Source organism: Tachysurus fulvidraco, chromosome 3, assembly GCF_022655615.1.
Source record: "Tachysurus fulvidraco isolate hzauxx_2018 chromosome 3, HZAU_PFXX_2.0, whole genome shotgun sequence".
NCBI classification, from domain to species: Eukaryota; Metazoa; Chordata; class Actinopteri; order Siluriformes; family Bagridae; genus Tachysurus; species Tachysurus fulvidraco.
Window position 1 is genome coordinate 2,022,821 of NC_062520.1, and position 22,500 is coordinate 2,045,320.

A 22,500-nucleotide genomic window follows, 5' to 3' on the forward strand; every position below is an offset into this window, starting at 1 on the left:
AGGAGGAAAAGGACAACATCCCTGACAAAAGACAGCATGAGAAATGGGGAAAGCGAGAGCACCAAATTCCCCATGACCCTGACCAATAGCTCTATATTTTGGCCCAGGATGAAGGACCATGATGCATTGTGCTGAGGGTCTGATTCCAATCTATTGTCTCATTACAGTGAAACCCAGAAGGCTCTATTGATCATAACTGCAGTGGGAAGAATATCGTCTCAGACCGAAATGCTGGGCATTATATCAGGAGCCGATTCCCTCTTCAGCAATCCGGCGGTGTGACCAAACCTCGAAATAGAAGCGGGAAAAAAACCAGCTAGAGAGCCGAGCGAGCGAGCGAGGAGCGAGGAGCGGGCGAGAGTCTATTCTCAGAGTCTCTGCATTTTCTATTAAAGATCTGCACCCTTGAGGGTCGGGAACAGAACACACTCGAAGGGAGGAACGTGAGGTCCTGTATGTGCATATTTGGCATATTCGGTGACATATGGGCCACGATAGCAGACTGGAGAAGAGACAGATAGTGAGTAAAAGCATCTCAGTCTAATCGAACCCTGCAGTGTGAACCTTCTGCTCATTACAGAGCAGTCTGACAGCAGCAGCAGCAGCAGCAGCAGCGTCTCTCTCCGGCACCGACGCTTCGCCCACACACTGTTTAACTAGACTTACTCACTCCCACTTTACACTCACACACTCAGATTAGACTGAAGTGTAGAGCAACACGGCTATATTCAGCATCTTCTGAACCGAATCAGAACCCTGAGGTGTTAATAAACACTAACTGTCAGGCTAAAATCTCTTTATTCTCAGTCTCATTTATCTTCTTGTTAACAGTCAGATTAAACTCACAGCTATCGTCTCTGGTATAGTCTTAGTCCCTAATCCTCTGTGTGTTCGCTCATTAACAGTGTGTGTTTTAGGGATGTAGTAACAGTACCAGCACTGATACACACACACACACACACACACACACACACACACACACACACACACACACACACACACACACACACACACACAATAGGATCAGGTGATTATAACCTGCTTTATTGTCTAAACCCATACTCACACACATTACACCATCACGCTTCAGCACCATCACACTGACTGAACTCTGACATGAGGTTTCATGGTGAAATATAATAATCTTCCTGAAACTAACACACACTTCACTTCCAGCCCTCAGTGTAGGGATCAGGAGGTTAGTTACCTCATCATCTGAGTAATAATTCACTCAGTCATTTCCACCAGCTCGGTCAGAGTGACTTCATAAGAGCTCATGACACGACTGAAGCTCCTGATCACATGAATGTGGTTTAGGAGATAGAAACAGACAGAAGAATAGAAATGGTGAAAGGAGCTGGAGAAAGATTAGAACCGATCTCCAGAAAAAATGTGTATTAGTTAAACGAAGCTCTCTGTACGGGAACACGACGTGAGGTAACCGTGAACGACCTGACAGTGAGATGTTTCTACATTTGTTAAACAAGTAGAGATTCAGCAGCTCCTAAATCCAGCTTTAACCTCTGCAGCGTTCTTTTATTTTCTGTAAGCACTTTATCCTGATCAGGGTCACGGTGCATCTGCAGTCGAGCTGAGAACACACCCGTGATGGAAGACCAGACCGATCCTCATCTGAAACACCAGCAGGGATGGATTCTGAACTCTCATCGGTCAGAGGGAGTCGATCGATTCCATACGTTACCGTTTCCACGGCAGCCGCTCGTTCGCAAAGACGTGTACGGCGGACGCTTCGCGTAATCGGATTAAAAAAACATGTGGCATCATCGATTAACTTAAACTGTGGTCAATCAGAACGAACGGATGAATCATTTTATCTCCACAAGTCCGAGTCAGGACTCCGGCGTCCTTTCGGCATGTATTAGACGTGTGTTTGTCCCTCTGTCAATGATCTTACACTGAATTTTACTGATGAAGAGAAATCTGAGCTGCTTCTTAGACGAACAAACACTCGGAGCTTCTCAGAGAGCAGAAATGGGTTCGATATCAACATTTACTCTGAAGACACAAACATCTGTGTGGAGAAAAAACAAACTGAACGTTTCTATGAATCTGTCACCTCTAGTGTTGTAGAGAAAAACAGGAATAGTGATGAAACTCTACACATTCTTAAAGTCCCGAGTGTTTACTTTCATACGAGCTTCGTATTAACACCGCCGTGGGGCGAGACGTGAGGAAGACGTTCGGTCATCGACACGGACGGTCTGAGGTAAAGACTCTGAGTAAAACTCTGAGTTTTCCCACATCTTCAGGACGGACGAGATGCTGGTGATGGAATGAAAGTTTACTGATAATTATCTGCTGTAATGTTAATGGATATTAGCATGACGATAAATTGGGGGCACGGTGGCTTAGTGGTTAGCACGTTTGCCTCACACCTCCAGGGTTGGGGGTTCGATTCCCGTCTCCGTCTTGTGTGTCTGGAGTTTGCATGTTCTCCCCGTGCCTCGGGGGTTTCCTCCGGGTACTCCGGTTTCCTCCCCCGGTCCAAAGACATGCATGGTAGGTTGATTGGCATCTCTGGAAAATTGTCCGTAGTGTGTGAGTGTGTGTGAATGAGAGTGTGTGTGTGTGCCCTGTGATGGGTTGGCACTCCATCCAGGGTGTATCCTGCCTCGATGCCCGATGACGCCTGAGATAGGCACAGGCTCCCCGTGACCCGAGAAGTTCAGATAAGCGGTAGAAGATGAATGAATGAATGAATGAATGACAATAAATGTTGAACTCCACACACTTTGTCTACCATGTAAAGCTGTAGGAGGTGAAATGATTCACACACACACACACACACACACACACACACACACACACACACACACACACACACACACACACACACACACACACTCAGAAGCCAGGATGCTCAGGGGAAACTTGTATCATATTAAATCACGAGCTGCTTTACTTATTGTCTGGATTATATTGTCTAAGAAGGAGAGAGAGAGAGAGAGAGAGAGAGAGAGAGAGAGAGAGAGAGAGAGAGAGAGAGAGAGAGAGCGAGAGCTCACAGAGTCACAACACATCCATCCTTCAGCTTCAGGATCATACAATCAATTTTTATTTGCAATGCAAAGCAGCTTTACAGATATCAGAAATCAGGATGAAGATACAGAACTCTAATGAGCAAGGCAGAAGTCAGTGAAGAAATCGTGTCTCAAACACCATCACATCCTCCATCTACAGCTGAAATCGTTACAGAGAATGAAAGAGCAGTAAATGTGTTAAAATGTTCAGCAGTATCCTTAATAACAGGATAAAGAATAAAGGAGACGGCGGAGCGTTCAGATGTCACACACTTTATCATCCTCGGGTCAGATTCCCCCCCCCCAGAACAACCAATTTCTCCCCAGCGCTGATCTCTGTACAAACTCTACAAATTTTTAGCTGGAATGTGCTAAAGTGCATCAAGGCCGGTCCGATCACATCTCTCCACATCCAGTCAGACTGACGCTCAGTTATTTCTCTAAACACCGGCTGCATTATGGACCGATTTACTGCATGACCTGTGATTTAGACTAGACGCTAACATCATCCATCTGTTTAATCAGACTTTCATAGGAAAAGAAGAAGAAAAAAGGAGGGAATGTCTGTCATAGCATTCAACACCAAAATTCATATCGAATACATAGATTCAGTCAATATTATTAGTATTAATAATATTTATCAGAGATATTATTGATATTAATAATATTAATAATAATTTACAGAGCAGTTTCTCTACATGTGGACATGATAAATATACAGAATATACTGAATAAAAAAAGTAAAACATAAAAATAAGTATATTAGTTATTATAAAGTATTGAAAATATATATTTAATATATTTAATTTAATATTAAATATGTAATTAAATATTATATAATTATATATATATATAAATATTTAAATATATATATATATATATATATATATATATATATATATATATATATATATATATAGATATATATAATGTTAAATAATCTTTAAATATATTTTAAATAATACATAAATCAATAACACTGCGACTTTTAACTGTGTGCTTTAGAACACACACACACACACACACACACACACACACACACACACATTCATTATTCACTATATTTATATATATGCACACTTAGTTACACCTGCATACCGGTACCTCAGAATACTCACACACACACACACACACACACACACACACACACATAGTAAAAGATATGTACTCATCGCTTACTATACATGCAGAGGCGATATCCAACCGTTCATCACCACACACACACACACACACATACACACATACACACACACACACACACACACACACACACACACACACACACACACACACAGATGCAGTGAGAGTACCTGCTCTTGGTTCTGCACTGTCTTCGCAGGAACGCTCGATTCCTTCACCGTAGTCATAATGAGCTCCAGTCACCCTGATCAACAGTGCAGTGAACGACAACACACTGACAGAAGCGATTTCTCTAACAGACTCTCTCTCCCTCTCTCTCTCTCTCTCTCTCTCTCTCTCTCTCACACACACACACACACAGAGTGAAAGAGAAGGAGACAGCGGGAGGACTCACACACAACACACAGGGACTGCATCCAAATCCGAGAGAGAAGACTGACGCTCACTGAATCAGAGACAGAGAGAGAGAGTGTGTGTGTGTGTGTGAGAGAGAGAGAGAGAGAGAGAGAGAGAGAGAGAGAGAGAGAGAGAGAGAGAGAGAGTGTGTGTGTGTGTGTGTGTGTGTGTGTGTGTGTGTGTGTGAGAGAGAGAGGGAGGGGGGTGTAGAGAGAGGGGGAAAGACAGTGAGAGAGAGAGAGAGAGAATGTGTATGCATGTGAGAGAGTGAGCGAGAGATCACAAGAGAAATGACTGAATCTTTTCTTCTTTTTCATTTCTGTAATCTAATCTATAAAATCCAATTGTATTTAATTATATAATGGATCTGTGGAGTTTACACAGGTTACAGCTGTGAGGTAAAAATGTAACTAAGATCATTTGTGTCAAAAACAACATGCTGTCAGTCTGAGCAAACTAGTGCATGGTTAAAACTCCTTTTACCTTCTAATACAAAATACATTTTATTCCTTGTTTCTTTCCAGAAATACTCCAGATCGCTCAGATTCTGGGGGATTTCCTGTGATCCCCTGTGATCTCCTGTGATCCCCTGTGATCCCCTGTGATCTCCTGTGATCCCCTGTGATTTCCTGTGATCTCCTGTGATCCCCTGTGATTTCCTGTGATCTGCTGTGATCTCCTGTGATCCCCTGTGAATTCCTGTGATCCCTGTGACTTCTTGTGACTTCCTGTGATCCCCTGTGACTTCCTGTGACTTCCTGTGATCTCCTGTGATCTCCTGTGATCCCCTGTGGTCTCCTGTGATCCCTGTGGTCTCCTGTGATCCCCTGTGATCCCCTGTGATCCCCTGTGATCTCCTGTGATCCCCTGTGATCTCCTGTGATCCCCTGTGATCTCCTGTGATCCCTGTGGTCTCCTGTGATCCCCTGTGATCTGTGATCCCCTCTGATATATCCTCAACAAGCCACATCATATGTTGCAATAGAATTTGTCTCTCTGTCCTTGGATATAACTCCTATGACCCTGAGCCCTGCTGCCGTCACCGTGCTTCATCCTGTGTTTAGTGCTTTTTGGGTGATAAGCTGTCATTTTATACCCCTGATGTTATATTGTGGTCTCCTGATACCAGGACACGTTGTGTCACATAGTCCCATGTGATCTAGTTGACCTTCTAGCCATGAACTTCTGATCAGTTACTCAAAGCCTTCACTGCCTCCACACACACACACACACACACACACACACACACACACACACACACACACACACATGCACATACACGCACAGTGTGGAAAATTCCATCAGGTCCTCCCACTGCTCAAAACACAAACAGAGATTTGTCCAAAGATCATTTGCATATTGCATGGTTCAGCAAAGTAAAGCAGTGTGTAATTATTGTACACATTAAATATTGCACAACACAAACACCTGCACACACACACACACACACACACACACACACACACACACACACACACACACACACACACACACACACACACACACACAAACTCTGAGAGAAAAGTTCTATTATACACACACAGAGAAGAGCTCTGTTACACACACACACACACACAGAACAGCTCTGTTATACACACTGAGAGAACAGCTCTGTTATACACACACTGAGAGAACAGCTCTGTTACACACACACACACACACAGAACAGCTCTGTTACACATACTGAGAGAACAGCTCTGTTATACACACTGAGAGAACAGCTCTGTTATACACACACTGAGAGAACAGCTCTGTTACACACACACACACACACAGAACAGCTCTGTTACACACACAGAGAGAACGGCTCTGTTATACACACTGAGAGAACAGCTCTGTTACACACACACTGAGAGAACAGCTCTGTTACACACACACACACACACAGAACAGCTCTGTTATACACACTGAGAGAACGACTCTGTTATACACACTGAGAGAACAGCTCTGTTATACACACTGAGAGAACAGCTCTGTTATACACACTGAGAGAACAGCTCTGTTACACACACACACACACACAGAACAGCTCTGTTATACACACTGAGAGAACAGCTCTGTTATACACACTGAGAGAACAGCTCTGTTACACACAAACACTGATAGAACAGCTCTGTTCCACACACACACACACACACACACACACACACACACACACACACACACACACACACACACACACACACACACACACACACAGAGAACAGCTCTGTATACACACTGAGAGAACAGCTCTGTTACACACACACACACACACACAGAACAGCTCTGTTATACACACTGAGAGAACAGCTCTGTTATACACACTGAGAGAGAACAGCTCTGTTATACACACTGATAGAACAGCTCTGTTTTACACACACACACACACACACACACACACACACACACACACACACACACACACACACACACACACACACAGAGAGAGAACAGCTCTGTATACACACTGAGAGAACAGCTCTGTTACACACACACACACACACACAGAACAGCTCTGTTATACACACTGAGAGAACAGCTCTGTTATACACACTGAGAGAGAACAGCTCTGTTATACACACTGATAGAACAGCTCTGTTACACACACACACACACACACACACACACACACACACACAAACACACACACACACACACAGAGAACAGCTCTGTATACACACTGAGAGAACAGCTCTGTTACACACACTGAGAAAACAGCTCTGTTACACACACTGAGAGATCAGCTCTGTTACACACACACTGAGAGAACAGCTCTGTTACACACAGTGAGAGAACAGCTCTGTTAGAGACACTGAGAGAACAGCTCTGTTACACACACACACACACACACACACACAGAACAGCTCTGTTACACACACACACACAGAACAGCTCTGTTACACACACTGAGAGAACAGCTCTGTTACACACACACAGAGAGAACAGCTCTGTTACACACACACACACAGAACAGCTCTGTTACACACACTGAGAGAACAGCTCTGTTACACACACACAGAGAGAACAGCTTTGTTATACACACTGAGAGAACAGCTCTGTTACACACAAACACTGAGAGAACAGCTCTGTTATACACACTGAGAGAACAGCTCTGTTACACACACTGTGAGAACAGATCTGTTACACACACTGCGAGAACAGCTCTGTTACACACACACACACTGAGAGAACAGCTCTGTTACACACACTGAGAGAACAGCTCTGTTACACACACACACTGAGAGAACAGCTCTGTTACACACACACACACAATGAGAGAACAGCTCTGTTACACACACACACACACACTGAGAGAACAGCTCTGTTACACACATACAATGAAAGAACAGCTCTGTTAAACACAAACCCTGAGAGAACAGCTCTGTTACACACACTGAGAGAACAGCTCTGTTACACACACTGAGAGAACAGCTCTGTTATACACACTGAGAGAACAGCTCTGTTACACACACAGAGAGAACAGCTCTGTTATACACACAGAGAGAACAGCTCTGTTATACACACACTGAGAGAACAGCTCTGTTATACACACAGAGAGAACAGCTCTGTTATACACACACAGAGAGAACAGCTCTGTTACACACACAGAACATCTCTGTTACACACACAGAGAGAACAGCTCTGTTATACACACTGAGAGAACAGCTCTGTTACACACACTGAGAGAACAGCTCTGTTACACACACAGAGAGAACAGCTCTGTTATACACACAGAGAGAACAGCTCTGTTATACACACACTGAGAGAACAGCTCTGTTATACACACTGAGAGAACAGCTCTGTTACACACACACAGAGAACAGCTCTGTTATACACACTGAGAGAACAGCTCTGTTACACACACTGAGAGAACAGCTCTGTTATACACACTGAGAGAACAGCTCTGTTACACACACTGAGAGAACAGCTCTGTTATACACACTGAGAGAACAGCTCTGTTACACACACAGAGAGAACAGCTCTGTTACACACACAGAGAGAACAGCTCTGTTATACACACAGAGAGAACAGCTCTGTTATACACACACTGAGAGAACAGCTCTGTTATACACACTGAGAGAACAGCTCTGTTACACACACACACAGAGAACAGCTCTGTTATACACACTGAGAGAACAGCTCTGTTACACACACTGAGAAAACAGCTCTGTTACACACAGTGAGAGAACAGCTCTGTTACACACACAGAGAGAACAGCTCTGTTACACACACTGAGAGAACAGCTCTGTTACACACACAGAGAACAGCTCTGTTACACACACAGAGAGAACAGCTCTGTTACACACACAGAGAGAACAGCTCTGTTACACACACAGAGAGAACAGCTCTGTTACACACACAGAGAGAACAGCTCTGTTACACACACAGAGAGAACAGCTCTGTTACACACACAGAGAACAGCTCTGTTACACACACTGAGAGAACAGCTCTGTTACACACACTGAGAGAACAGCTCTGTTACACACACTGAGAGAACAGCTCTGTTACACACACACACACACTGAGAGAACAGCTCTGTTACACACACAGAGAGAACAGCTCTGTTACACACACACAATGAGAGAACAGCTCTGTTACACACACACAATGAGAGAACAGCTCTGTTACACACACACAGAGAACAGCTCTGTTACACACACACAGAGAACAGCTCTGTTACACACACACAATGAGAGAACAGCTCTGTTACACACACAGAGAGAACAGCTTTGTTACACACACTGAGAGAACAGCGCTGTTACACACACAGAGAGAACAGCTCTGTTACACACACTGAGAGAACAGCGCTGTTACACACACAGAGAGAACAGCTCTGTTACACACACACAATGAGAGAACAGCTCTGTTACACACACAGAGAGAATAGCTCTGTTACACACACACAATGAGAGAACAGCTCTGTTACACACACTGAGAGAACAGCTCTGTTACACACAATGAGAGAACAGCTCTGTTACACACACAGAGAGAACAGCTCTGTTACACACAGAGAGAGAACAGCTCTGTTACACACACAGAGAGAACAGCTCTGTTACACACACACACACACACACACACTGAGAGAACAGCTCTGTTACACACACACTGAGAGAACAGCTCTGTTACACACACACACACACACACACACACACACACACACACACACACACACACACACACACACACACACACACACACACACACACACACAGAACAGCTCTGTTACACACACACACACACACACTGAGAGAACAGCTCTGTTACACACACACACAAACATAAACAAAGAACATATGACAAAGAAAGCATCAACAATGACATGGAACAGAACCTGTCAGATCGCCCTCTGGTGTTCAGGCAGGGAACTGTCCAAGGAGTCCATGACAAATAAGCCAAATTTAAAATGTTATACATCAATTAATGAAAAATCCATTCCAAAAAAAAAAATCTGTAAAAAAGATCTTTTCAGCTAAGACAAAAGTAATGGCACCCTATAACCTGAGAAGAGGAGTCAGTGTGTGCTAGCTGAGGAACTTTATGGAGTTTTGTGGGCGTGGCTAATTAACAGCTAAAAATGCAGTATGTTCCTGAGTACAAAGAGAATCAGAAACATTTCTATAAATGGAAAGAATTTCTCGGGCAGTTCTAATAAACATTTACACCATAAAATCGCAAGAATATTCACACCACACAGACCGTGAGAAAGGAGCGTGGCCAAGTAGAATGAATAACGAGTAATCAACACAACCCCAGAACATTATGGAACATAAATACAGTAAAAAAAAAAGTCCTGCAGCTGTTTGTGATTCAGTGCTGATCGAATGTAAACACACTCGGCGTAATTGCTGCACGTTCCAGCAGCCGGTAGCACGAGGGCGAGGAAAAGAGGAGCGCGGGATAACGAATCGCTGCACTGTGCTTGGAAATGAAATGACTGAGAAATATTGTATTTGTTAGGAATTTTATTTGTGGCTGTCGAAGCGAGCGGCGTTTCAGACGGAGCAGAGCCTAATTAATTCCAGGAACACGTCTAATTAAGCCTCTGAACGGTTCGGGGATGATTTGCTTTTCCTTCCAACCTGAAATGTAATGTGTTACTTTAGCACTAAGCAGAAAAATTGAACATTTATATCAGTTCAATCAGATTAAACATATTAAAGCAGATCAGTTTTTTTATTGGAGTTCTCTACATCTGGGTTTAAAGTCTTCATGTTGGAGGAGTGAGTTGTGGTTAATGAGCAGGCAGAGGGGACGGACCTGGGGGGCTGAAGGGGGCAACGGGGCTGAAGTGGCCATGAGTGCAAATCTGACAGGCTGTCCATCAGTGCTACAGAGAGAAAGGTCATACACTGACTGGATTGGAACGTTTACACACACACACACACACACACACACACACACACACACACATGAACACAAATATCACACACACACACACACACACACACACACACACACACACACACACACACACACACACACAGCATTGTTAACAGGCATCCAGCAAATATAAGGGCAAAGAAGTGTAAAAGAGCTGAAATAAATGTGTTCCTAAACATGAACACAAATATTACACACACACACACACACACACACACACACACACACACACAAACACACAAGATATGAGTACAAGAAAAGTCAAGAAATAAAAGATGTACACAAAAATTGTTTTACACACCGTAACTTTTGCAAAGGGGGTGTGGAAGGGGGTGTGTCTAGGTCGCACTGTCATCCAATCAGATCATCTCCTCTCATCCCCTTTAAAAATCACCAGAGACTCCTTACCAAGTGTTACTTAACAAGCTGTTACTATAGTAACGATAATGTATTAGAACAGGCGAGATTTTTATTCATATAAACCTGTGATGTTCTGCTGCACTACTGTTAGAACATGAACAACACCTGCTGACCAATCAGAACACAGAGGTGTTAGAGAGTGTTAGATGACAGTGGAGTTTCGACACACTGTGTGGGGGACGAAGAGCGAGACAGAGACGGGCAGATGAACGAAGGCCGGATCCCTAATCTCTCCATTAACTGCAGCACATGATGCGTTATGAGAACACATGTAGAGATGAAAAGTAAAGGTGAAGAGAGCTGGGATTTCCCAGAAGTCAGCTCGTGTTACCGATGGTAAATATCTCTGTTAGCATTTTCACATAATACTGTAGAGTTCGAGTGTAGAGTTTTACTCAGTTCTCAGTTTTACTTTAGGAGACTATTAATAAGGTGTTAGATCTTATCAGAGTTAAAGCACAGGATGTAAAGTGATGGTATTTATGTGTATACATGAGAACTGAACCGTATTGAATCATATATTTTCTAGAATAATCTTCAGACTTGGGGGGGGGGGGGCATGATGGCTTAGTGGTTAGCATGTTTGCCTCACACCTACAGGGTCGGGGTTTCGATTCCCGCCTCCGCCTTGTGTGTGTGGAGTTTGCATGTTCTCCCCGTGCCTCGGGGGTTTCCTCCGGGTACTCCGGTTTCCTCCCCCGGTCCAAAGACATGCATGGTAGGTTGATCGGCATCTCTGGAAAATTGTCTGTAGTGTGTGTGTGTGAGTGTGTGAGTGAATGAGAGTGTGTGTGTGCCCTGTGATGGGTTGGCACTCTGTCCAGGGTGTATCCTGCCTCGATGCCCGATGACACCTGAGATAGGCACAGGCTCCCCGTGACCCGAGAAGTTCGGATAAGCGGTAGAAGATGAATGAATGAATGAATGAATGAATGAATGAATGAATGAATGAATCTTCATACTTGTTAAGATCTGGAACAAAAGTGAAATCTATTTGCAGTAAACAAAGGAAAAAAGCGATTTAATTGATTCACACTTGTATAACTGATCTAAATGATGTCAAATCTCCAACCAAATTTTCCTTCTCTGTGGAACACCGGAGCTCTTCATATCACTGAAGATCAGCACAAGTCCAGTCCTGACCTCTGTGGTATCTTGGCGAGGCTGAAAGCGAGTGAGTTTTCTGCAGTAAACTCCAGACAGAGTACGAAGGCATTTAGAGCGAGGCTTGTGATTAATCTCCGCAGTCTCACAGTCTCCTGCGAGCTCATATTTCAGGGAGACTGATGGCCTGTTCTTTCACACCTGTGAGCTGCCTGCACTGCACAGCCTTCTACTGATGTCTTCCACTTTAGTCATCGGTGAGATCAGTGAACAATTACACAAAGCGTCCTGCACACAATCACCTCCATATGCTACTGTTCTCGCCTGGAATAACGCCACTGAAGGACCATCATCCATCCCGAGCAGGAGCTGGAGTGTTTAATGAGTGGAGTCTCAAGCACCTGAAACTGAGGATACTGAGAGCTACAGTATGGGCGAAAGTGAGATTAGAGAGATGAGTGAAATCTGGACAGTTGTTATTATTCGAGGCAGGATACACCCTGGACGAAGTGCCAACCCATCACAGGGCACACACACACACTCTCATTCACTCACACGCACACACACTATGGACAATTTTCCAGAGATGCCAATCAACCTACCATGCATGTCTTTGGACCGGGGGAGGAAACCGGAGTACCCGGAGGAAACCCCCGAGGCACGGGGAAAACATGCAAACTCCACACACACAAGGCAGAGGTGGGAATCAAACCCTCGACCCGTGAGGTGTGAGGCGAACGTGCTAACCACTAAGACACCGTGCCCCCCCTCAATTGTTATTGTGTGTGTGTTGTGTATGCCTGTGTGTGCGTGTGCATGTGTGTGTGTTGTGTGTGTGTGTGTGTGTGTGTTGTGTATGCCTGTGTGTGCGTGTGCATCTGTGTGTGCGTGTGTGCGTGTTGTGTATGCCTGTGTGTGTATGTGTGTGTGTGTGTGCATGTGTGTGTGTATGTGTGTGTGTTGTGTATGCCTGTGTGTGCATGTGTGTGTGTGTATCTGTGTGTGTGAGTGTGCATGTGTGTGTGTGTGTTGTGTATGCCTGTGTCTGTATATGTGTGTGCGTGTGTGTGTGTGTGTGTGTGTGTGTGTGTGTGTGTGTGTGTGTGTGTAGTGTATGCCTGTGTGTATATGTGTGTGTTGTGTATGCCTGTATGTGTGTGTGTGCATGTATGTGTGTGCATGTGTGTGTGTGTTATTGTGTATGCCTGTGTGTGTATATGTGTGTGTGTGCATGTGTGTGCATGTGTGTGCGTGTGTGTGCTGTGTATGCCTGTGTGTATATATGTGTGTGTGTGTATATGCCTGTGTGTGTATGTGTGTTTGTGCATGTGTGTGTGTGTGTGTGTGCGCGCATGTGTGTGTGTGTGTGTGTGTGTATGTGTGTGTGTGAAGCAGTACACTACAGTCTGAGTGAGTGAGCACTAATCCAGGCTTCATTATTTCACTTTCACACAGAGGCTTTAATTGAAAATGTTGCAGCTGAAGTTAGACCTTGTGGGAATGTCTGAGATTTCTGGTATAAAATCTAATCTATTTTCTACTTGACTTGGAAGCAGAGTGAACATGTATGTATGTTACCATAGCATTGGGGGGAAACAGTGTGTGTGTGTGTGTAAGGTGTGTGTGTGCGTGTGTGTGTGTGTGCGTGTCTGTGTGTGTTTGGGTTCCCAGGGTAAGCTCTGGATGCTCTTCTGTAATTTTAAAGTCAAGTAATTTGACAGATAACATTTAAATGACAAACTGAAAGAATGAAGAATATTCACTGACTCAACTGACTCACTGATAAACCGGGGAGTGACTGACTGACAAAATGATTCATTTAACAATAGAGGAGTGACTCTGAAGCCGAAAGATTCACTGACTCAACCGATTCACCTGATGAGAGAGAAGTGACCCTCAGGCTGAAAGATTCACTGACTCAACCGATTCACCTGATGAGAAAGAAGTGACCCTCAGGCTGAAAGATTCACTGACTCAACCGATTCACCTGATGAGAGAGAAGTGACCCTCAGGCTGAAAGATTCACTGACTCAACCGATTCACCTGATGAGAGAGAAGTGACCCTCAGGCTGAAAGATTCACTGACTCAACCGATTCACCTGATGAGAGAGAAGTGACCCTCAGGCTGAAAGATTCACTGACTCAACCGATTCATTGAATCAGAAAAAAATTCCATAACTCAAAATATGATCAACTCTCAGCTGATTCACCTGACGAGAGTTTAGTGAATCTGAGGCAGGACGATTCTCATACACTGAGCTCTATGAACCACAGGAGTTTAGATGATTGCTGCGAGGCCGCATGATGCCAATTAAAAGGCTGACCATTTTCAGTCAGAAAAATCTGTCTCTCGCTGTGCAAAGCCATTAACACGGGGTGACACATTTCAGAGAATACAAAGCGAGACTCGGGCGTCTCTGCAGGAATAAAATCCTCCCACTGAGGTCTGCGCTAAAAGCTCTAATCATCAGGAGAAACTTATCTCCTTACACACGTGTTACACTCAATTCTGTTCATTCTTCAGTGGAACAAACAAAGCCGCGGTTCCTCGTCTACGTTCCCTCGGTTCTGCAGCGCAAACAGAAATAGTGAATAACTCTGTTCCTCTGAAGAGCCTCTCAAATGAGCTACATGATCTCCAGACACACTGACATGCAGCATGGCATCTGCCTCCTCACCTACAAGCTGGCTTTGTTCTGAGCTCCAAAACACTTTCATTCACTCAGCGCTGTGTGTGTGTGTGTGTGTGTGTGTGTGTGTGTGTGTGTGTGTATTTATGTGAGAGTGTGTGTAGGTGTCTCTCTGTACAAGGCCATTGACTAGTATTTACATATAAACAGAAAAGAAGATATTCAGACAGATTTGGTATTATAATGTGACATAGTGAGCTTGTTATAAAGGCAGTGCGTACAGAAACACAGCTGAGGCGCTAATACTTATTACAAAATATAAACACTGAACACCATAAAGTGTTTAATAAAGGATACCAGGCACCAGGAGGAATGTGCACCATGTTACACCCTGTGTAGTGAGCAGCTATACTGAAAGATATGGGAAAGTGTGTGGAAACCCCTAACCATTAAACCCTAAACCCCTAACCATTAAACCCCTAACCATTAAACCCCTAACCATTAAACCCCTAACCATTAAACCCTAAACCCCTAACCATTAAACCCCTAACCATTAAACCCCTAACCATTAAACCCCTAACCATTAAACCCTAAACCCCTAACCATTAAACCCCTAACCATTAAACCCCTAACCATTAAACCCCTAACCATTAAACCCTAAACCCCTAACCATTAAACCCCTAACCATTAAACCCCTAACCATTAAACCCCTAAACCCCTAACCATTAAACCCCTAACCATTAAACCCCTAACCATTAAACCCCTAACCATTAAACCCCTAACCATTAAGCCCTAAACCCCTAATCTTTAAACCCCTAACCATTAAACCCCTAACCATTAAACCCCTAACCATTAAACCCCTAACCATTAAACCCTAAACCCCTAACCATTAAACCCCTAACCATTAAACTCTAAACCCCTAACCATTAAACCCCTAACCATTAAACCCCTAAACCCCTAACCATTAAACCCCTAACCATTAAACCCTAAACTCCTAACCATTAAACCCTAAACCCCTAACACCCTAACCATTAAACCCCTAACCATTAACCCCCATCCCCTAACCATTAACCCCCTATCCCCTAACCATTAAACCCCTATCCATTAAACCCTAAAGCCCTAACCCCCTAACCCCTTAACCATTAAACCCCTAACCATTAAACCCTAAACCCCTAATCACTAAACCCTAAACCCCTAAACCCCTAAACATTAATCCCCTAACCATTAAACCCCTATCCCCTAACCATTAAACTCTTAACCATTAAACCCCTAACCATTAAACCCTAAACACTTTAAACCCCTAACCATTAAACCCCTAACCCCTAACCATTAAACCCCTAACCATTAATCCCCTGACTATTAAACCCCTACCCCCTAACCATTAAAGCCCTAACCATTAAACCCTTAACCATTAAACCCTAAACACTTTAACCCCTAACCATTAAACCCCTAAACCATTAAACCCCTAACCCCTAAGAATTAAACCCCTAAACCATAAACCCCTAACCCGCTAACCATTAAACACCTAAACCTCACATCTAAACCTCACTCCTAACCCTAACATTAAACCCCAAGCTTAAATCCCTACCCTAAACCAAATGCCCTAATCTTAAACCAAACCCAGCATCTAAGGCTAACATTAACCCCAATGCTAACATTAACTCCTAACTCCTAACATTAACCCCTAACCCTAAGGCCCTACACTAACATTAACCCCTAACCCTAAGGCCCTACACTAACATTAACCCCTAACCCTAAGGCCCTACACTAACATTAACCCCTAACCCTAAGGCCCTACACTAACATTAACCCCTTTCACTAACATTAACCCCTAACCCTAAGGCCCTACACTAACATTAACCCCTTTCACTAACATTAACCCCTAACCCTAAGGCCCTACACTAACATTAACCCCTAACCCTAAGGCCCTACACTAACATTAACCCCTAACCCTAAGGCCCTACACTAACATTAATCCCTAACCCTAAGGCCCTACACTAACATTAACCCCTAACCCTAAGGCCCTACACTAACATTAACCCCTAACCCTAAGGCCCTACACTAACATTAACCCCTAACCCTAAGGCCCTACACTAACATTAATCCCTAACCCTAAGGCCCTACACTAACATTAACCCCTAACCCTAAGGCCCTACACTAACATTAATCCCTAACCCTAAGGCCCTACACTAACATTAATCCCTAACCCTAAGGCCCTACACTAACATTAACCCCTAACCCTAAGGCCCTACACTAACATTAACCCCTAACCCTAAGGCGCTACACTAACATTAACCCCTAACCCTAAGGCGCTACACTAACATTAACCCCTAGCCCCTTACATTAAACCCCTAAACATAACCATCATTTTATTTTATTTTACATTTAAATTCCATTTTATTTTTCCTCTATTTTTATAACACATATTGATAAAAAAGCACTAGACTGTGACTGATACAATTTATATGTAAATAATGTCTCCATCTCACAGATGAAAGCTGCACATCAGAAATACAGAGAAAAGTGAGGGTACTTAACGCTTCCTGAGTCTGAACGACTTGGGCCTTTTTGTGTGTTGGGGATTTACCTGGCAACCTTCTCTACAGTCATTAGCTGTATTTTAAAGCCACACTCTCAGAGCCATTCTGTTTAAGAAAACTAATCAACACCTTCTGCAGTCTGTCTGCTCTGTGCTCATGCATATGCATGTAATAAACACTACACCAGCTGCTCTGCATGTTTACCGTCAGCGCGTTTATTAATCTGTGTACGTACGCGTTCGGGTCAGATATCTGATCCGTGCTCGGTGCTAAAGGGGACCTCGGCTTTTACGTGACGGAGGTGCGTTAAATGGACTGTAACTGTTACTGCGTGAAATGTAGCATAAAATTTTTTTCTGCACATGAATTCACCAATGGTGCGTGTGCACTTAGTCGTCATGGCGACAGTCTCTTTTAATAAAGAGATGGTTAGATCCTGTGGAAAGATTGGCCACTTGCGGTTTCACCATCTGTGTGTGTGTGTGTGTGTGTGTGTGTGTGTGTGTGTGTGTGTACAGTACTGGACTATTTTTAATGGCCTGTAAAAGAGAATACAGACTTCAATAATCCTTCACTGCATTTCTTTACAGCTGTGAAACCTTGAAATAAATCACATTTCCAAGTCATTCGAACAGAATCTGTCGGTCTTCATCCTTTCACATGCTTTCCATATAATTTGCGTAAATATTGCTGACGTCTCCTAATAAAACGGACAGAAAGACGCACAGAAAACGCGTGTTAAAGCCGAATTATTCCAGTCTGTGCATGCAGAATAGGGAAAGAAAGAGAATTTCACAGCATTAAAGAATCGATTACTTTTTCTCCAGCTCTAATCTATAATGGATGTATTACGCTTTTAAGATAAGGTCACGCGAGACAAGTTCAATAAATGTTTCATCTGAACAGGCCGAGCTTTCCTCCTTCAGGCCGGGTGATGAATCGTTGAGAAGTGTGTGTCAGTGGAAGACAAATATTTGAGACTTTCTTCATTTTTCCCTGTGTGTGTGTGTGTGTGTGTGTGTGTGTGTGTGTGTGTGTGTGTGTGTGTGACATCATTAAACATACTGTATGACATTTAGCTAAACAGGTTCTTCACATGTTCCTCGGTGTTTTATCCCACAGCACTGCAGAGTTCTGGCCTCCGATTGAGCAGAAGGTGTTGATTAGTTTTCTATAACAGCAGCTCTGACAGCAAGTGCAGGTTTATATTAATGGGCTTGTGAAGATACGGCATTGTTTCTATAGCAACAGGTCCTTCAAGATGCATTTAAAAAGCTATAAATATTATAAGATCCATATAAAAAGTTCCTTCAGGTTAAAATCTAAAAGTGAAAGTTTTTCAGTCAGGACAGAAGCCGGAAGAAGTCGACGATATCGCCCGAGTGATGTCGAGCTAACCTGCTGAGGAACACCGTGTCCAGAAGGAGCTGCAGAATAAAACTGTCATTTCAGTCTGGTGTCATCAACACCACGCTGTATCCAAGCCCAGATGTCAAAGCTGTCACGTCTTCAGGACCCTTAGCCTTATCTTCTGCAGGCTCTTGAGAGAAAATCTAAGAACAAGCGCTCTCAACACGTCAGACTCAGACCTCTCAGAGTAACGTGGGTTTGATTACACTGCTGCACATTACAGGGCTTCAATAACACAGTCTGGAGATATGACATGGACCAGACAAGAGCTGAAGAACACGGGGGTGAGAAATAAAATACAATACCAGAACTGATTGTTAAATTTTAAAAGTAAAGGAACAATTCCCTCCGTATGCTTTAAAACAGGGTTTGGATGGTTTCAGGGCTTCGACTGCTGCCACTTCTACTGTAGTGACAACCTGAAGAGTGCTAGAGGAGATCTGTGTGAGGTTCTGGTGCACCTAGTAAACAGGTTCCTCAAGGCTTCTTTTGCATATTTATGTCTTCCTGTTGACAAGCTACAAGCTTTAAAAGATGCTGCTGAGGGAACGACTGTTATGGTTATGATGAAATCAGAGTTGAACTCCATTACCCATCAGCCCCAGCATGTCTCATGGTTTCATGTTCCTCCCCATCACCCTTCTCACAGCCTAAATTTAATCTGTTCACATTCTGGTTCTTATTTATTTTTATTTTTATTTAATTTTTTGATTGGGGGGCACGGTGGCTTAGTGGTTAGCACGTTCGCCTCACACCTCCAGGGTCGGGGGTTAGGGTTAGGGTGCATGTTCTCCCCGTGCCTCGGGGGTTTCCTCCGGGTACTCCGGTTTCCTCCCCCGGTCCAAAGACATGCATGGTAGGTTGATTGGCATCTCTGGAAAATTGTCCGTAGTGTGTGTGTGTGTGTGTGTGTGTGTGTGTGTGTGTGTGTGTGTGTGTGTGTGAATGAGAGTGTGTGTGTGTGCCCTGTGATGGGTTGGCACCCCATCCAGGGTGTATCCTGCCTCGATGCCCGATGACGCCTGAGATAGGCACAGGCTCCCCTGACCCGAGAAGTTCGGATAAGCGGTAGAGAATGAATGAATGAATGAATAATTTCTTGATGATAACACACCTGAGAACAGGAACTTATTCCAGCAACTTTCTTAAACGAATAAATAAGAAATAAGAAATGAACGCAGCCTTTTGTCTCTCTGTCTCTCACTCACACACCGCGGTGCCGCTGTACGGATTTGATCTTGCATGACGTGACGTATTCTATCATCTATCACAGGATGTATTTTAAGGATCCCCCTACAGGGACAAACCAAACAACCCTCCTGAGTTTCAATTTCCGGCTCTTCATCTCTGTGTCTTTCTACAAAATTAGCTTTAATATCTAATGTCACGGACTTCCAGCACCCGAGTCACAGCATGTCTCTTTATTCTCCTCCCTTGGGGACATAAATCCACATGGATGCTGTCCTCCACCCCGAGCTCAAACACACACTGGGGAATGTTAGCAGGGTAAACCATTAACCTAAATATGAATCTTCACTCTCTTGCCCAGCTGCGCCTCAGTGCGTCTCTACATCTACAAACGTCTTCATTCAGAAGAAAGAAAGAAAGAAAGAAAGAAAGAAAGAAAGAAAGAAAGAAAGAAAGAAAGAAAGAACAGGAGAAAATAAAAATCGAATTTTTACCAACATGACCTCAATTTCTCTGCCTTCTCCTCGAGCCAAGCCATCAAACACGATTAGTTCTGCTGTCCTTCGTCTATAATTCTCAGCCCATGAAGACATAAATGAGGTTATAATGATGACAATCACAATCCTGTCCTCACTCACAGGACACAAAGCGTCGTCTCACCTCCGCTTACCGCTCACAATACGCCTGAACGCGTCGGCTGCTTATTTACACCGTGCCTGAACGAAACACTCGTTCATCTGCACACGCTAAAGAACAACGAGGTCAATAACCAAGCAGCAGGAGCAGCGGCGGTGGCGTTTTAAACCTCCTCCATCCTGCAGCTCAGAGAGAACAAACTAACAACACTGCGGTCAAGCTCTGGCATCATGTCTGAGCATTTATCATCTAGATTAGTCAGGTGTTGATTTATTTTCTATTACAGCAGCTCGGATTGTTTGTGGTGTCGAGGCAGGTGAAGGAACGAGTGTTAACACTGCTACGACGGAAGTTAGACTTGTTGGCGCAAAGCCGGGACAGTCGAGCTAACTCTTGATGGTTCAAACAAAATTGAGGAATCTAGGGGTGATTTCTGGTGACAATTTAACGTTTGAGCCACATATCAAAAATACGGTAAAAAAAAAAAAACACTCTTCTTCCTTCCATCTCAGAAACGTTGCCAGATTGCGTCCGATGCTGTCTTTTTCTGTTGCTGAGAGACCGTCGACTCTTTTGTGATTTCCCATATTGATTTTTACAGTACAATGCCTTGTTGGCTTTGGTGTCTAAAGCTACGTTAAATAAATTACAGGTAGTGCAAAATTCGGCGGCGAGAATACTTACTAGCACAACGTTAAAAGATCACGTTACTCCCGTACTCCCGGAGTCCTTGGGTTCGGCGTTTTGGCTCCCCGTTAGGTTTAGGGTTGATTTTAAGATTCTGATGCTTATCTAAAAGGCCTTACATGGGTTAGCTCCTCAATATTTGGCTGATCTTTTAATTCCTTATATTCCATCTCGTGACCTTCGTTCTTCTGAAACTGGTCTTTTAACTGTTCCTTTAACTGGTTTAAAATCGACGGGAGATCGAACTTTCTCTTCACTAGCTCCAAAACTGTGGTGGAATTCATTACCAACTGAGATAAGGCAAGCGACATCTCTTGGCACTTTTAAATCTCAGCTTAAAACTTTCATAAAAAAAATTCATACAGGTAGATTTTATATTTTATTTCTATTATACTTTATTATCTACTAGTTAAGCTTTTTCATAAACAAATAAACAACCAAAAACTATGGTTAGAGTTAGTGTTAGGGTTAGGTTATCAAATAGGCCACGCCTACCCGATGACGTAATATCTGTTACGCTGTTCTGAAATCCCTGGAAATAAGTGCATTCCAGGAACACTGAATACACTGTCCTGAATAATCAGCACCACGGACAGCTCCTCAGACACAGTGAACCTTCTCTACATCTCTAAAGCAGCCAGAAGATAAACTGAGCTCTACTGAGCATGTGCAATGCTGACACACTGGGATGAGCTGAATGATTAAATACACTCTTAAACAAGAGTTTCCACAATGATGACAGGTTCCTTATGGAAACTGTCAGTAAAGGATTTTTAAAAGTTTATATACCATATATATATATATTATTGTGTATATTTCATTTTTATAGTCAAATACATTTTTTCCTCTATAGAGAACTGCTGTGAAGTGAATCTTAAAGGTTGTTCAGAACCATTCACACTGACCAAGAACCGTTTAAGAAACTTTGGAGATTGTATAAGGATG

The 22,500-nt window shown here is 43.4% G+C and overlaps 1 protein-coding gene across 3 annotated transcripts in view; it reads right to left on the bottom strand.

Annotated features, from left to right (window-relative positions):
• LOC113649752 (dipeptidyl aminopeptidase-like protein 6) overlaps window positions 1-22,500 on the bottom strand; it is a 243,028-nt gene that overhangs the window by 99,845 nt on the left and 120,683 nt on the right. The window contains exon 1 of one of the 3 annotated variants that reach the window (XM_047811451.1): window positions 4,352-4,629. The exons of the other annotated variants lie outside the window; for them this stretch is intronic. Within the exon in view, the coding sequence (XP_047667407.1) occupies window positions 4,352-4,408 (57 nt within the window). The 5' untranslated portion in view covers window positions 4,409-4,629. Of the gene's footprint in view, window positions 1-4,351; window positions 4,630-22,500 lie in introns of those variants that run through there. 3 annotated transcript variants of the gene reach the window in all.